The 15,188-nt window shown below is 42.9% G+C and overlaps 1 protein-coding gene across 1 annotated transcript in view; it reads left to right on the forward strand.

The window, feature by feature from the left end:
* Positions 1-15,188, forward strand: part of LOC311102372 (SH3 and cysteine-rich domain-containing protein-like) — a gene marked incomplete at both ends in the record, with an annotated part of 104,732 nt that overhangs the window by 36,210 nt on the left and 53,334 nt on the right. Inside the window, 3 exons of the mRNA XM_084143693.1 lie at positions 1,300-1,433; positions 6,605-6,686; positions 7,028-7,134. Coding sequence (XP_083999819.1) covers positions 1,300-1,433; positions 6,605-6,686; positions 7,028-7,134 — 323 coding nt within the window. The remainder of the gene's footprint in view (positions 1-1,299; positions 1,434-6,604; positions 6,687-7,027; positions 7,135-15,188) is intronic.

Below are 15,188 nucleotides of genomic sequence, written 5' to 3' on the forward strand. Positions count from 1 at the left end.
AAAGCCAATCAATAACATGGGCAGAAAAGAGAGGGAAAGGGGTTGATAAGGAAGTGGTATAGACACAGACACCAGCTTGGGTGTGGACTGTGTGATAATAAAATCCAGTATTAAGGACATTTAGTGGTAGTTAACTGCAGTTTATCAGGCCAGCCACATGCTACATGTCATTAGCATGGTATATGTGGCTAGGATTTAAGCTATATCTTCATTCAAAAGTACTAACCTTCTATGTTAAATCTAATTGACCTCAGTGAAGCTGAAACGACCCTCTGCTCTGACATTCCAAGGGTCAAAGGTTGAAAATGAGAGCCCAGTGATAAGGTCCTCAGTGACAAATGTCTTTAAGAAAAAACTAACTTTATTCACAGACAGCCATAGCGTGCTGCTGATTCCCGACCCAAAAAATACCATTCATAAAAATGTGGCAGCCAGTCAGAAAGATGGTGCCAAGCATCTGCTATCATCACCAGGGCTCCTTCACCCAAACAATTCTCTCTCTTTCTCTCTCTCACTGTCTGTTTCATAACTTCCGAACGCAATTAAGCCTAATTAATCTTCATTTATGCCAACGTCTGTGACTCAAACATCAATGAAACGCGGCAGCTTAGACACAGAGACAGGAGGTATCATTCCGCATGGGGATTTAAAAAAATGTGTAGCCAGACTAGGGGAAAGATTTTGAATGTGAATGGAAGCGCATCTAGACACTGAGGAAAATAGTATTAGAGTAAGTTGGGTCCAATTTAATCAAAGTTTGAGAGGAAGTTTGGGGTAAATGGTTTGGGGTTGAGGGAGGTCATATTTGTTCCCTTTGTTTATTGAAGACTTGATTTAATTACCTTAGCCAGACGGACAAGTCTAGATAAGTCTGGTCCACTGCACTCTCAAGGTGAACGCTGCTGTGGCTCAGATTGACAGCACTGCAAATGGGCAATGTCTTAGTAGTACTTAGTAGCAATGACTGTGATTACAACAGAATGATAGTTAACTAACCTGTCCTCAATTCCTCTGCATGTAGGCTGGTGAAAGCAATCATGACATAACATGGTAGTTGTGATTGAATCCCCTTTCTTATGTCATGGAAAATGCTGAGTGAATTGAGTCATGAAATTGTACTGTGTCATGGAAAATGTGGAATGAATTGTGTTTTGGAATTATATTCTGCCATGGGAATTGCCGAATGGACTGTGTAATGGAAAATGTAAATTCAGCCAAATAATTTATGAACACATCACATAACTTTGATGTCTCTTTAAAGATTATTGAAATGGACTTCATGTTGTCCTTTTTCAACAGGCACCACCTCCAAGCATGTGGTGATGCTGGCAGGCAACACAGCCAAGCATGGCCTTCGCTGCAAAGCCTGCAAGATGAGCATCCACCACAAGTGTGAAAAAGGAGTGGGATCGCAACGCTGCCAAGGCAAGCTGGTAAGAGCCTCAACATCGTCACAAAATGTAATATACACTGAACAAAAATGTAAATGCAACATGTAAATAAATGTTGGTCCCATGTTTCATGAGCTGAAATAAAATATCCCAAGCATATTTCTCTAAAATGTTGTTCACAAATTTGTTTACATCCCTTTTAGTGTGCATTTCTCCTTTGCCAAAATAATCCATTCACCTGACAGGTGTGGCATATCAAGAAGATGATTAAACAGCATGATCATTACACAGGTGCACCTTGTGCTTGGGACAATAAGGCCACTCTAAAATGTGCAGTTTTGTCACACAACACAATGCCACAGATGTCTCAAGTTTTGAGGGAGCGTGCAATTGGCATGCTGACTGCAGCAATGTCCAACAGAGCTGTTGCCAGATAATTGAATGTTCATTTCTCTACCATAAGCCGCCTCAAATGTCGTTTTAGAGAATTTGGCAGTACGTCCAATCAGCCTCACAACCGCAGACCATGTGTATGGCATCGTGTGGGCGAGCAGTTTGCTGATGTCAACATTGTGAACAGAGTGCCCCATGGTGGCAGTGGGGTTATGGTATGGGCAGGCATAACGAACACAATTGCATTTTATCGATGGCAATTTGAATGCACAGACGTACCGTGACGAGATCCTGAGGCCCATTGTCGTGCCATTCATCCGCTGCCCGCATCACCTTGTGTTTCAGCATGATAATGTACGGCCCCATGTTGCAAGGATCTGTACACAATTCCTGGAAGCTGAAAATGTCCCAGTTCTTCCATGGCCTGCATACTCACCAGACATGTCACACATTGAGCGAGTTTATAATGCTCTGGATTGATGTGTACGACAGTGTGTTCCAGTTCCCACCAATATCCAGCAACTTCGCACAGCCATTGAAGAGTGGGACAACATTCCACAAGCCACAATCAACAGCCTGATCAACTCTATGCGAAGGAGATGTGTCATGCTCCATGAGGCAAATGGTGTTCACACCAGATACTGACTGGTTTTCTGTTCCACACACCTACCTTTTTTAAAGATAACTGTGACTAACAGATGCATATTTGTATTCCCAGTCGTGAAATCCATAGATTAGGGCCTGATGAATTCATTTCAATTGACTGATTTCCTTATATGAACTGTATTTCATTAAATCTTTGAAATTGTTGCATGATACGTTTATTTTTGTTCAGTGTAGTTGTTTTTATTAAAACACATGGGGTGTTTTCAGAAAGTATTCAAAACCTTTTACTTTTTCCACATTTTTGAAATTCTTGCATTTATATTTTTGTTCAGTATAGAACTAAATGTAGTACTATACTAGTATTTATACTGTATGTACTGTATCTCTATGGACATCATCACCAGTGTCATCATTATTGTCGTCATCAATTACATCACTGTCATCATCCATAGAGATACATATACTGTATGTTCTATCACAATGTCATCATCATCAGTGTAATCATCAGCATTCTCCCCAGCTAGCCAGAGAACATATTGAAAATATTGTATTAACGTTATCAGCAGTGCCATCAAGCTCTCTTTGTGCCTACAGAACAGCATGTGTCCCCACATAAAGCATTAATCCAAGGTCAATAGGTCTGGACCCGAGGCATCTTTTCATTGCATGTAATTTATTGACGTGCTACAGTATATGCCATTCTGTTAGAAGTACACCATTGGGATTGAAGCCTGTTGCTTAGTGTTATTCACATGTTCATATATTTGTCTCAAAAGTCCCAACAGAATACCAGATTAAAGATGTGGTGTGGAACATATTGTTCAGCGAGGCACAACTCCACAGAGGTTAATGTACTCATCACAAAGACATGAAAGATAGATTAGTAATGCGGCACTGCAAATACAGTATTGAATAATCATGGTGCTACCATATGAGTCAAAAAAAATTCAGCAACAGGATGTTCAAGGATACAGTTTGTGAGAAAGGGGGAGTGGATAGTTGCAGAGAATACCAACACCCATCCGTCATTTCGCCGTCGTCCACTGTACTCAGGGGAACTGGCAGTCACGACTACACTGGGGGTTTTAAGTCATTCACATCGAATCACACGTCCCACACAGAAAATATACAGCATGTGCGGTTCTGTGATGTGTGATTGCCTTGGCTCTCCAGTGACTAACTCCTCCAGAGTCCAGGTGTGCCTGGCCTGCATGGGAGGGAGTTTACTGGGATTGACAGGGAATTACTGGGAATAACTAGACATTACTGAGTTTAAATGGAGAACTGACCAGTAATGGGTGGGTTTGAATGAAAATGATCAGGATTGACCTTGGGTTCAGTGAACCTTGTGAACCATGAGACTGTATTGGATACAGGAAGACACGTGTTCCCTTTGCCCTCCTTTTATTTTCTTCCATGAGCTGCCCAATGCCTTGAGGATGAGCTTTGTAGAGATATGGATCAGCTTTCAGGAGTGGAAAATGAGGTTGAAGGGTAAAGCATAAAAAGAGAATATACTCCCAGTGGGGCTCGCCTCTAAATGAAGGTTTCTCTAAACTTGGCAGGTTGTATTTCTTCAACCCTGCTTATTTCTCTTGGCAACAGAATTTGGTCGGAGAAAAAAGAGAATACATTGCTGCTTGGGACTATCTTGAAACCAAATATATATCATGATGTGACGTTTGAGTTTAAGATCAAAATATAACAGTGAAACTGTGACTATTGGGCTCCACTTGAGAGGTGCTTATAGAGTTGAAGAGTTGCTTATTTTAGCTTCTCATTATGAGCCACGGCACATTGAGAATTAATCAAGGCAGATTACTTATGCAGATTGCTTGAACACGGTTGATCATACAAAATGTAAACAAACAAAATGAGGCCTCTCCTCCTTTGTGCAGTGGAGGCAGAATGATTGTGCTAATTGTAGGACTAACGCATCATCTGTGTAGCTGCCAAAAATCTAAACACAATACAAGTAGATTTCATTGTCAGATTATTATCCCAGTAAGGAAATTACCTTTCACTGTATATGATGCCGAGTTGAATCTGTCCTTGTTTTGATAAACATAGTTATTGATAAACACCTAGTGTAGCCCTTTCCTGCGGTCAAATGACCTAGTGGCCTCATGGATGGAATGTTATTAATATTTTCATAATTTCATGATTAATAAACATTATTTAAAAAACCAGCTGGAAATCTGGTGTTTCTATGTAAAGCGGTTTTGTTATATTTCAGTCTTCTGTGATGTATATAAAGTGTAATATTAGGATGCAAACTCAAAATGTAATACATTTCAACTCTATATCTGAGCATTTTTTAAGCCCATTTTATTTATTTATTTATTTAACCTTTATTTAACCAGGAAGGGCTCATTGAGATTTAAAATCTCTTTTTCAAGAGCGTCCTGGCCAAGATAGGCAGCACCAAGTCATTACAAAAAATTACAGACAGACAACATGAAAAACTACAAGTAATCTAGTAAAAACCATTCATGAATTCACAAGAGTATAACAATATCAAAAATAGCAAATTAAAAACATTGACAGGTCAGGGAATCAGCCTCAAAATCCTTCATCAGAGATTTAAAAACACCAATCGGGACAAGTTCTTCCAGTTTAAAATTATTTTGTAAGGTGTTCCAAGACGATGGCGCAGAGTACATAAAAGACCTTTTACCAAATTCAGTTCGGACATTTGGAACAGTTAGCAGGATAAAGTCCAGTGAACGAAGAGAGTACCCACCACATTTCTGAACAATAAAAATGCCCAAATAAAAAGGTAGTAAACCCAAAATGGCTTTGTAAATAAAAGTATACCAGTGACTGAGCCTACGAGTGACTAGAGAAGGCCAGCCAACCCTGGTATACAAAGTACAGTGGTGCTTAAGGGTTTTGCAGTTTAAAATAAATCTCAAAGTACCATGATAAAGAGTGTCAATTGATCTCAAACACTGAGCGGAAGCATTCATATATAAAATATCCCCATAGTCTAGTAAAGGCATAAATGTAGCTGATACTAGCCTCCTTCTGGCTTCAAAAGAAAAACAGGCCTTATTCCTAAAATAAAATCCCAATTTCAGCTTCATGTGTGTGAGGTGAATACTTTTGTTTCAAAGTAGATTTGTTTAAGACTACCAAGAAACACTGTGTGAGCCATGATTTAGCCAACTACAGTAAAATGGTAATTATTCCACCTACTTGTCTTATACAATCATGTATTGCACTGACATTACCATCCTTGCCTCAGATTACTCTATCTTGGGTGAGATACTGAGACTCTGAAATTCAGAAAATTGAGGCTGTCCACTGTCATTTTTCTGGATATACGAGGGACACATCTCTGATGGGAAATATTGATTTTATGGGAGACGGTAAACACAGAAATGTCATGGTTAGATAGATGATAGATGTCGGGAGGAGTGTCCTTGTTTGAACTTGGTATGTGGGGAATGGAAAGTGACTTAACTGCAAAGAAACTGGTATACATCTTCGTAATGACTCTGGGCCTGTATTCAAAAAGTGTCTGAGTAGGAGTGCTGATTTAGGATCAGGTCCCCCCTCCTGTCCATATAATCTTATAGATTATGCTCTAAAATGCTAAACTGATTTGTGATCAGCACTCCTACTCTGAGACTATGTGAATACGGGCTATGAAATCTGGCACTCTGCCAGCTGAGCTGTACAAACTGTACACAAACTACTCAAAGTAACATAATTGATGCTGGACTAATCTGCTCCTGGTCCAGGTGCACGTCTTCAATCAACCCTCAATAAACTATTTAAACTAAACATTACATAATATTGTTTAGCATGGCTGATGTAGGGAGAGTGATCAGCAGGCAGTTTAAGGGGGAAATAGGAAGGACAAGTCACAGAGTGGACTAAAGTGGTGAATGGGTTTTAACCAGTTTTTCTCGCTTGGGATATATCTAAAATGGCTCCTCTGCTTTAGCCAACTCATTATTGTCGAGCCAAACAATGATGTTGCGTGGCTGAATGCAGAAACACTCTGAAACCCAGACTAAAGTACAGTATAGACAAATACAATTTGATTTGATGTATACAGTGCATGTGGAAACTAACAGAGAAATTAGGTTATGCAGTGGCTCTAATGTATTTTGCTGGTGGTGTGCTGTGCTGTCTGTTGACGTATCGATCCATCACTCACTATGATGTTCCTGCCCTCTCTTAACCTCTCCCTCCCCCATCCACAGCCAAAGGGCTTTCGACGGTACTACAGCTCCCCACTGCTGATAACGGAGCAGTTTGGCTGCATCAAAGAAGTCATGCCCATTGGTAAGCGCGCTCTCTTTCCCTTTGCCTTGACAATACTCTAGAGATGTCACTACAAACCAAGGTGCATGAACAGTGGAGTAAACTGAGGATGAGAAGATACTCAGCAATTCTTGGCAAGACAATGGAAGTTTCCTTAAAAAAAGTATATTTTGTTGTTGAAACCATCACGTTTCAGCAAATGCCTTCATCATTTACTGAAACAAGACAGAGGACTCTATATTCCTTTCAAAATGACAACATGAACAGTAGGCTACATTGATACACAACTAGACTATCATGGAGGGGTTCTTGTTGTGTGATTGCTTTGACTGAAATTAGATTTTCTCTATGTCTCCTCCCAGCTTGTGGCAGTAAAGTGGACCCGGTGTATGAAGCTCTCCGGTTCGGGACATCTCTGGCACAGAAGAACAAGAGGGCCAGTGGCTCTGAGTCCCCCCATAGAAACTCTGTAAGAACAACAACAACACAATGTATTAATGAAACTACCTCATCAGCAACTCACCAGCTGACAGTCATTTAGGACACTACCCCATCAACCGTAGCGGTGTGCGGGTAAAATCACTGAGCAAACCAAGCCGGTAAAAAATACATATTACAACCTATGTTGTGATAATTGCGTTGTTTGCTCTATAACCCATTCGTTCATACGCCACCTTGATGTACAATAAGGCCGTGACTACAGTCACACAGTGGCGGAATAAATTCAACTACACATATGTTTGTTTCATCACAAAACCGGAGAGCAACATCTGTCCAGTGAAGTCCACAAAGCAAATATTGCATGTAACAAACAGTTATATCACCTGTAGCATGGTCAAGTAAGTTCATCTTTTCGACAGTTTACTAAACAACTTCTGATTTAGAACCACGGAGTTACCGCAAGTCACCACAAAGACAACAGGAGCACTGCCTCCGCTATTCCAGCACCATTTCAATGTAAACATTTAAACATCATCAAATCAACAAGGCTATATATGCTTAGTTTAATACACTGAAAACACATTTAAAGATAACAAAAACAATTTAGTCCAATCAATGTTGCTAAATATCATGTGGCTGTCCATGGTACTGATTTATCTGTGTGTGTGTGTGTGTGTGTGTGTGTGTGTGTGTGTGTGTGTGTGTGTGTGTGCGTGTGTGTGTGCCTGTGCGTGTGTGCGCAAGTAAACAATTTTTTTTGACTTACCCTACTTGTAGACTAGTTGAACGCCAATGCCATCCTCCTCTCTTTCATGTTGGCAAAACGGTCTATGGCTCAGTCATACAGTACACTTTTAGTTTTTGTTGTCATAGGCTACCTAGCTAAAATGTTTGCTAGCCTAAGTTCCTCGCATGGGCAACAATTAACCAGCTAAGTTAACTAGCTAGCTAGTTAACGTGAGCCTACTAGGACACATCTAGGCTACATATTGAACTTCAATCATCTCAGGCCAGAGGCACAACATATTAATTTATTGTTAGATCAGAATCGCCATCATAATCATTGGCCTGTACAGGGAATTAAGTCAAAAACACAAGTCCAAATCCCCATCTCCAGCCATGGCTTAGGAAAGGGCCGATTTAGCAAGCTAGCTACTGCAAACGGTGTTTGAGGTCCCGGAACGCCCAGTCAGCAGCTGGGGACCATGTGAACGGAACCTTGGGAGAGGTGAGTGCAGACGGGGGGAAGCCAGGGTGCTGTAACCCCGGATAAAGAGGCAATAAAAGTAGGTGAATCCCAGGAAACGCTGCACTCTGGACGTAGGCTGGGGCCAATTCACCACAGCTCGAAGGCCGAGGAGATGAGTGGTAGCGGGTAGCAGTTCTTCACCGTGATGTCGTTGAGGCCCCGGTAGTCGATGCACAAAGAAGAAGGCCCCGGTTCTTCTTCTCCACAAAGAAGGCAGAAGGACGGATGAACCCGGCAGCTAGGGAGTCCTCAATGTAGGTCTCCATAGCCTTGGTCTCCGGACCCGACAGCTAGTACAGTCGTCCCCGGGGCGGAGTGGTGCCTGGGAGAAGGTTGATTCCGCAGTTGTAGGGTTGGTGCGGCGGAAGCGAAGATGCCTGTGCCTTAATGAACACCTCCTGGAGTTCCTGGTACTCCGCAGGAATGGTGGAGAGGTCCGAGGCAACTTCCGAGCCCCCAGTAAGACGTCCCAGGGCAGGCTGCGCTGACTTCAGGCAATGAGTGTGGCAGAACGTGCTCCAGCCCATGATGGCACCAGTAGACCAGTCAATAAAGGGGTTGTGTTGCTGGAGCCAAGAGAAACCCAATACCACGGGAACCTGAGGAGACTTAATTAGCAGGAATTGGGTTGTCTCGCTGCGGTTCCCTGATACTCGTAGGTTGATGAGGGTGGTATTTTGGGTGACCCGGCCTATAGAGCGCCCGTCCAGCGCTCTAACGTCCATGGAGAGTGGCTGAGTGGGGATGCCCAGCTCAGACACCAGGACAGCGTCCATAAAGCGCTCATCGGCCCAAGAGTCAATGATAATCCGGAGAGATTTAGACTGGTTCCCCCACAGCAAGATGGCATGAAAGGGAGTGCAAGTAAGGGGAGAGGAAAGTTATCCGTACTTAAGTACTCACTCCTACCGGTAAGCCTGGTCTTTTAGTGGACAGGTGGACACAAAATGACCAGTAGTCCCGCACTACAGGCAACTCTTCGTGTGAAGCTTGCATTTCCGTTCGGCTGGAGACAGCCTAGCTCTGCCTAGTTGCATCGGCTCGGGAAGAGGTGAATCAGCAGACTTCGGAGACTCTCGGGGAACTCGGGTAGCCTCGGGTTCTCTTGGCAACGGAGCCATCGGGGACTTCCGGGATGCCTCAGAGTCGAGGTGGAATCCTTGGGCGAGCGAGTGGAATCGGACTTCCTCTCCTTCCTTCATTCCTGTAGTCGCCCATCGATTTGAATGGTCAAGGCGATGAGCGAGTCGATATCCGTCGGTAGTTCCCAGGCTGCAAGCTCGTCCTTTACATCCTCCGATACTCCGTGCAGGAACGTGTCGAACAGCACTTCTCGGTTCCAGGCACACTCAGCTGCCAACGTGCGGAAATCCACTGCATAGTTTGCCACACTGCAGGATTCTTGCCGAAGCTGGAGTAACTTCCAGGCAGCCTCTCTCCCGGACTATGGAGCATTGAAAACCTTCTTTACCTCCTGCATGAACTCCTCCAGACTGAAGCATACGGCCGACTGCTGTTCCCACACTGCTGTAGCCCAGGCGAGAGTCCCCCCGGACATCAGCGTGATGAGGTACGCTATCTTAGAGCGGTCTGAGGGGAAGGAGGAGGGCTGCAGCTCGATGATGAGCGAACACTGAGCGAGAAATGCCTGACAGGTTCCCGACTCTCCAGCGAAGCGTTCCGGGGGAGGTAAGCAGGGTTCTCGGGAAACCGGGGTAGCCGCGCTGCTAACAGCTGGGTTACTGAGGGGCTGGGAGGTTACCGTTGTGGTAGGCTGCCTAACAGACAACCCGCGGAATTCTTCCAGCAATGTGTTAAACGCTCGTTCATGGCGTTCGGCCAAGGTCTGGAACCCTTCCATGAGACCACGAAGCGACTCTTCGTGCCTTCCAATGGTGGCTCCTTGGGAGGAGATGGCGTTGTGCAGCTGGTCCGAGTCTGCTGGGTCAGTCATGGCCAGTTCGTACTATCACGTTTCAGGAGAAGACCCAGATGCAGACAATGTCGAAGTAACAAAAGTTTATTACAAAAACAGGGGGCAGTCAAACGACAGGTTAAGGGCAGGCAAAGGTCAGTAATCCAGATCAGAGTCCAAAAGGTACAGAACGGCAGGCAGTCTCAGGGTCAGGGCAGGCAGAGGTCAATAATCCAGGGTGGTGTGACAAGGTACAGAACGGCATGCAGGCTCAGGGTCAGGGCAGGGAGGAATGGTCAAAACCGGGAAAATTAGAAAACAGGAAATTGAGAAAGACAGGAGCAAGGGGAAAACCGCTGGTAGCCTTGACGAAACAAAACGAACTGGCAACAGACAAACAGAGAACACAGGTATAAATACACTGGGGATAATGGGGAAGATGGACGACACCTGGAAGGGAGTGGAGACAATCACAAAGACAGGTGAAACAGGGTGTGCCAGAGTGACATTATTAGGCCTATAAAGGAGCATCGCTTTAACAAATCCTCCTTCAGAGTCACATGCAGGTAAAACATTTTGATTTCTACATAGTATCTGAAAGAGCATATTCTGCTGTTTCTATGACACTTACCTTTTTCAAATAACTCTCAAAATTCAAGAGGTGCAGCTCTATTTCCAAATTTAACTTTTTCCAAGAATATCCATGCTGTCCATGCATTCAGTACATGACCACTCGCGTGGCAGCATTGCTCTGGCCACTAAGCAAAAAGTAGTAACATAATACACTTACAATTAAAATATGCTATTCTGTTGTCAATGGATGAATGGGCGATAGAAACCAGTTAGAAACTGACTCTGTACCGGTACCCTATACTGTATATAGCCTCGCTAGTGTTATTTTACTGCTGCTCTTTAATTATTTGTTATTTCTTTGGATTTTGTGTTTTTTACTTCTCTATTTTTTACTAAACACTTATTTTTCTTAAAACTGCATTGTTGGTTGGTTGGTTGGCTTGTAAATAAGTAAGCATTTCACTGTACGGTGTTGTATTCGGCGCATGTGACAAATACAATTTGATTTAATGGTGCATGTGACTTCAGTTAAGTTTTGGTTAGCCGCAGATGTCGAAACCAAGTACTTGCTCAATGGCTTTCCATACCTGGAGAAAGATTAAACCAGGCCAGCGGGTGAGCGATTCTCTGAGACTGTGGTTTTGAGACTCGTGGAGCCTTACATGGGCAAAGACAGAAATGTGACCATGGACAACTTCTTCATATACATTTCCCTGGCAGACAAGTTGATTGCAAAGAAGACTAGCCTGTTCAGAACAGTGAACAAACAAAGGCGGGAGCTGCCCCCTTCTGCGCAAAACAACATACCAGTCGAGCTGTGGTAAAGCAACACTCATGGAGTACAGATGTAAAATAAATAAGTGTTTGCATCCTCAGCACCATGCATCCCACTGTTGCCATCGGCAGTGACCAGAAGAAGACGGTGACAGACTACAATCGCACAAAGGTATATATCTCTGCCATATACAGTGGGGCAAACAAGTATTTGATACACTGCCGATTTTGCAGGTTTTCCTACTTACAAAGCATGTAGAGGTCTGTCATTTTTATCATAGGTACACTTCAACGGTGAGAGACGGAATCTAAAACAAAAATCCAGAAAATCACATTGTATGTTTTTTAAGTAATTCATTTGCTTTTTATTGCATGACATAAGTATTTGATACATCAGAAAAGCAGAACTTAATATTTGGTACAGAAACCTTTGTTTGCAATTACAGAGATCATACGTTTCATGTAGGTCTTGACCAGGTTTGCACACACTGCAGCAGGGATTTTGGCCCACTCCTCCATACAGACCTTCTCCAGATCCTTCAGGTTTCGGGGCTGTCGCTGGGCAATACGGACTTTCAGCTCCCTCCAAAGATTTTCTATTGGGTTCAGGTCTGGAGACTGGCTAGGCCACTCCAGGACCTTGAGATGCTTCTTATGGAGCCACTCCTTAGTTGCCCTGGCTGTGTGTTTCGGGTCGTTGTCATGCTGGAAGACCCAGCCACGACCCAACTTCAATGCTCTTACTGAGGGAAGGAGGTTGTTGGCCAAGATCTCGCGATACATGGCCCCTTCCATCCTCCCCTCAATACGGTGCAGTCGTCCTGTCCCCTTTGCAGAAAAGCATCCCCAAAGAATGATTTTTCCACCTCCATGCTTCACGGTTGGGATGGTGTTCTTGGGGTTGTACTCATCCTTCTTCTTCCTCCAAACACGGCGAGTGGAGTTTAGACCAAAAAGCTCAATTTTTGTCTCATCAGACCACATGACCTTCTCCCATTCCTCCTCTGAATCATCCAGATGGTCATTGGCAAACTTCAGACGGGCCTGGACATGCGCTGGCTTGAGCAGGGGGACCTTGCGTGCGCTGCAGGATTTTAATCCATGACGGCGTAGTGTGTTACTAATGGTTTTCTTTGAGACTGTGGTCCCAGCTCTCTTCAGGTCATTGACCAGGTCCTGCCGTGTAGTTCTGGGCTGATCCCTCACCTTCCTCATGATCATTGATGCCCCACGAGGTGAGATCTTGCATGGAGCCCCAGACCGAGGGTGATTGACCATCATCTTGAATTATTTTCTAATAATTGCGCCAACAGTTGTTGCCTTCTCACCAAGCTGCTTGCCTATTGTCCTGTAGCCCATCCCAGCCTTGTGCAGGTCTACAATTTTAACCCTGATGTCCTTACACAGCGCTCTGGTCTTGGCCATTGTGGAGAGGTTGGAGTCTGTTTGATTGAGTGTGTGGACAGGTGTCTTTTATACAGGTAACGAGTTCAAACAGGTGCAGTTAATACAGGTAATGAGTGGAGAACAGGAGGGCTTCTTATAGAAAAACTAACAGGTCTGTGAGAGCTGGAATTCTTACTGGTTGGTAGGTGATCAAATACTTATGTCATGCAATAAAATGCAAATTAATAACTTAAAAATCATACAATGTGATTTTCTGGATTTTTGTTTTAGATTCCGTCTCTCACAGTTGAAGTGTACCTATGATAAAAATTACAGAACTCTACATGCTTTGTAAGTAGGAAAACATGCAAAATCGGCAATGTATCAAATACTTGTTCTCCCCACTGTACAGATAGCCTTTCCATCTGCCAAACATCAAATATTGTCCCCTTTTATTATATTACGTTCATATTATTATTATTATTATTATTATTATTATTATTATTATTATTATTATTATTATTATATATAATTCTAACCTTATCTATTTTATTTTATGTAATAGGTTGGTGTGGGTGCGCTCGACCAGATGGCAAGACTGTTCTCTGTAAAAGGAGGTACTCGCAGCTGTCCTGTTGCTGTGTTCTACAACGTGCTAGACATGGGTGCTATCAACGCACACGTGTTGTACAAGCAATGCCTTGACAAGACAGTCAGCAGGAGAGATTTCATCATGGATCTGGCATGTGAGCTTTGTGAGAACCACATGAACGCCTAGAAAGAAGCTACAGCCATCAAGCAGGCTGCCAAGGTAGCAGGTCCTGCTCGCCCTCTTCACCAAGCACCACAGCTCCCACTCGGGAAAAAGAAAACACAATGTCAAGTCAGCAGGTGCACACGAAAGAAGGCCCATGAAAACTGTATGCAGTGCAACCGATTTGTTTGTGGGGCTTGCTCACACAAAGCCCCGAAGCTGTGTGCTGACTGTGGACCCGAAGCATAAAGAGAAGACGCGATTGATTCATGTGTAAAGGCACGGGTATAAGGGCACAATACAGTGTCCGATACAATCAACAAATGACTGTTTTTATATCTTGTCATGAATACATTTCCACAAATATTTCTTTATGCAAGTAATCCTTTACAATTGTTCATGCACTGGTGCTTTTGTTTAGGAATAAAGCACCTGGCTGGTTATATTATTATTATTATTATTATTATTATTATTATTATTATTATTATCATCTTTTTCGTTTTTTCTATTACTAATCGAATCTACAAATAAAGTTGATAATGGATTACACTGTAATGTTTCTATTGTAAGGGAAACTAAAATAGGCTATAGGCCCACGTTTTTTCTAGGACTTTGTAGAATTATACAAAACATATCCTTGACTCGATCTAAACTAATTTTTTATTTATTTCTATATTTCCACGCATATTTCTTCATGCAATTAATCCTTTACAATAGTTTATGCACTATTTATCAATAATTTATATATCAAGCATGTTTGCGCACCTTGCGGGTTGATATGTATCTGAGGCATATGTTCGCCCCGTAACGTTCCCTAGTGGATACTTATATGCTGAAAGGCCAGGTGGTTCTAGTGTTAAGCGGGCACGCAATGGATTATGGTCATAGTAGTTAATTACCACATTTTCTGCACTAAACTATGTCGAATATTGGGTGTTTTGAAACTACAACTCCCTACTACATCGCACAGTTCAGGCTTGATCTGATTTATCTCTACAGAAACTACACATCGAGCTCACAGAAGAAGAAAAAACATTACGAAATGGAATTCAAATAATTGAACCAATTAGTTGTTTAAAAAATGAAAAATAACAGACATTTTGGAATAATCGCTCAGCATTAATCTTTACCTACTGTGAGTGAATAAGGGAATGGAAATGGAAAGGGGATACCTAGTCATTTGCACAACTGAATGCATTCAACCAAAATGTGTCTTCAGCATTTAACCCCTCTGAATCAGAGAATAAGTGTAGGACAGATACTGGCACGTAGGAAACATGGTGGTGTATCTGTGCTCCGGCACAGTTGCGTGGCTGCTGTTACACCGGCTTAATTGATTAGAGTTTGATCACTAATTTTAGCCTGGGAGCATGGATGACGGGTCAAGTGAATACATTATGTACTTTATATATTCTGTCATATTCAGCTGGA

Source organism: Coregonus lavaretus, assembly GCF_964263955.1.
Source record: "Coregonus lavaretus genome assembly, chromosome: 27".
In the NCBI taxonomy this organism is placed as follows: Eukaryota; Metazoa; Chordata; class Actinopteri; order Salmoniformes; family Salmonidae; genus Coregonus; species Coregonus lavaretus.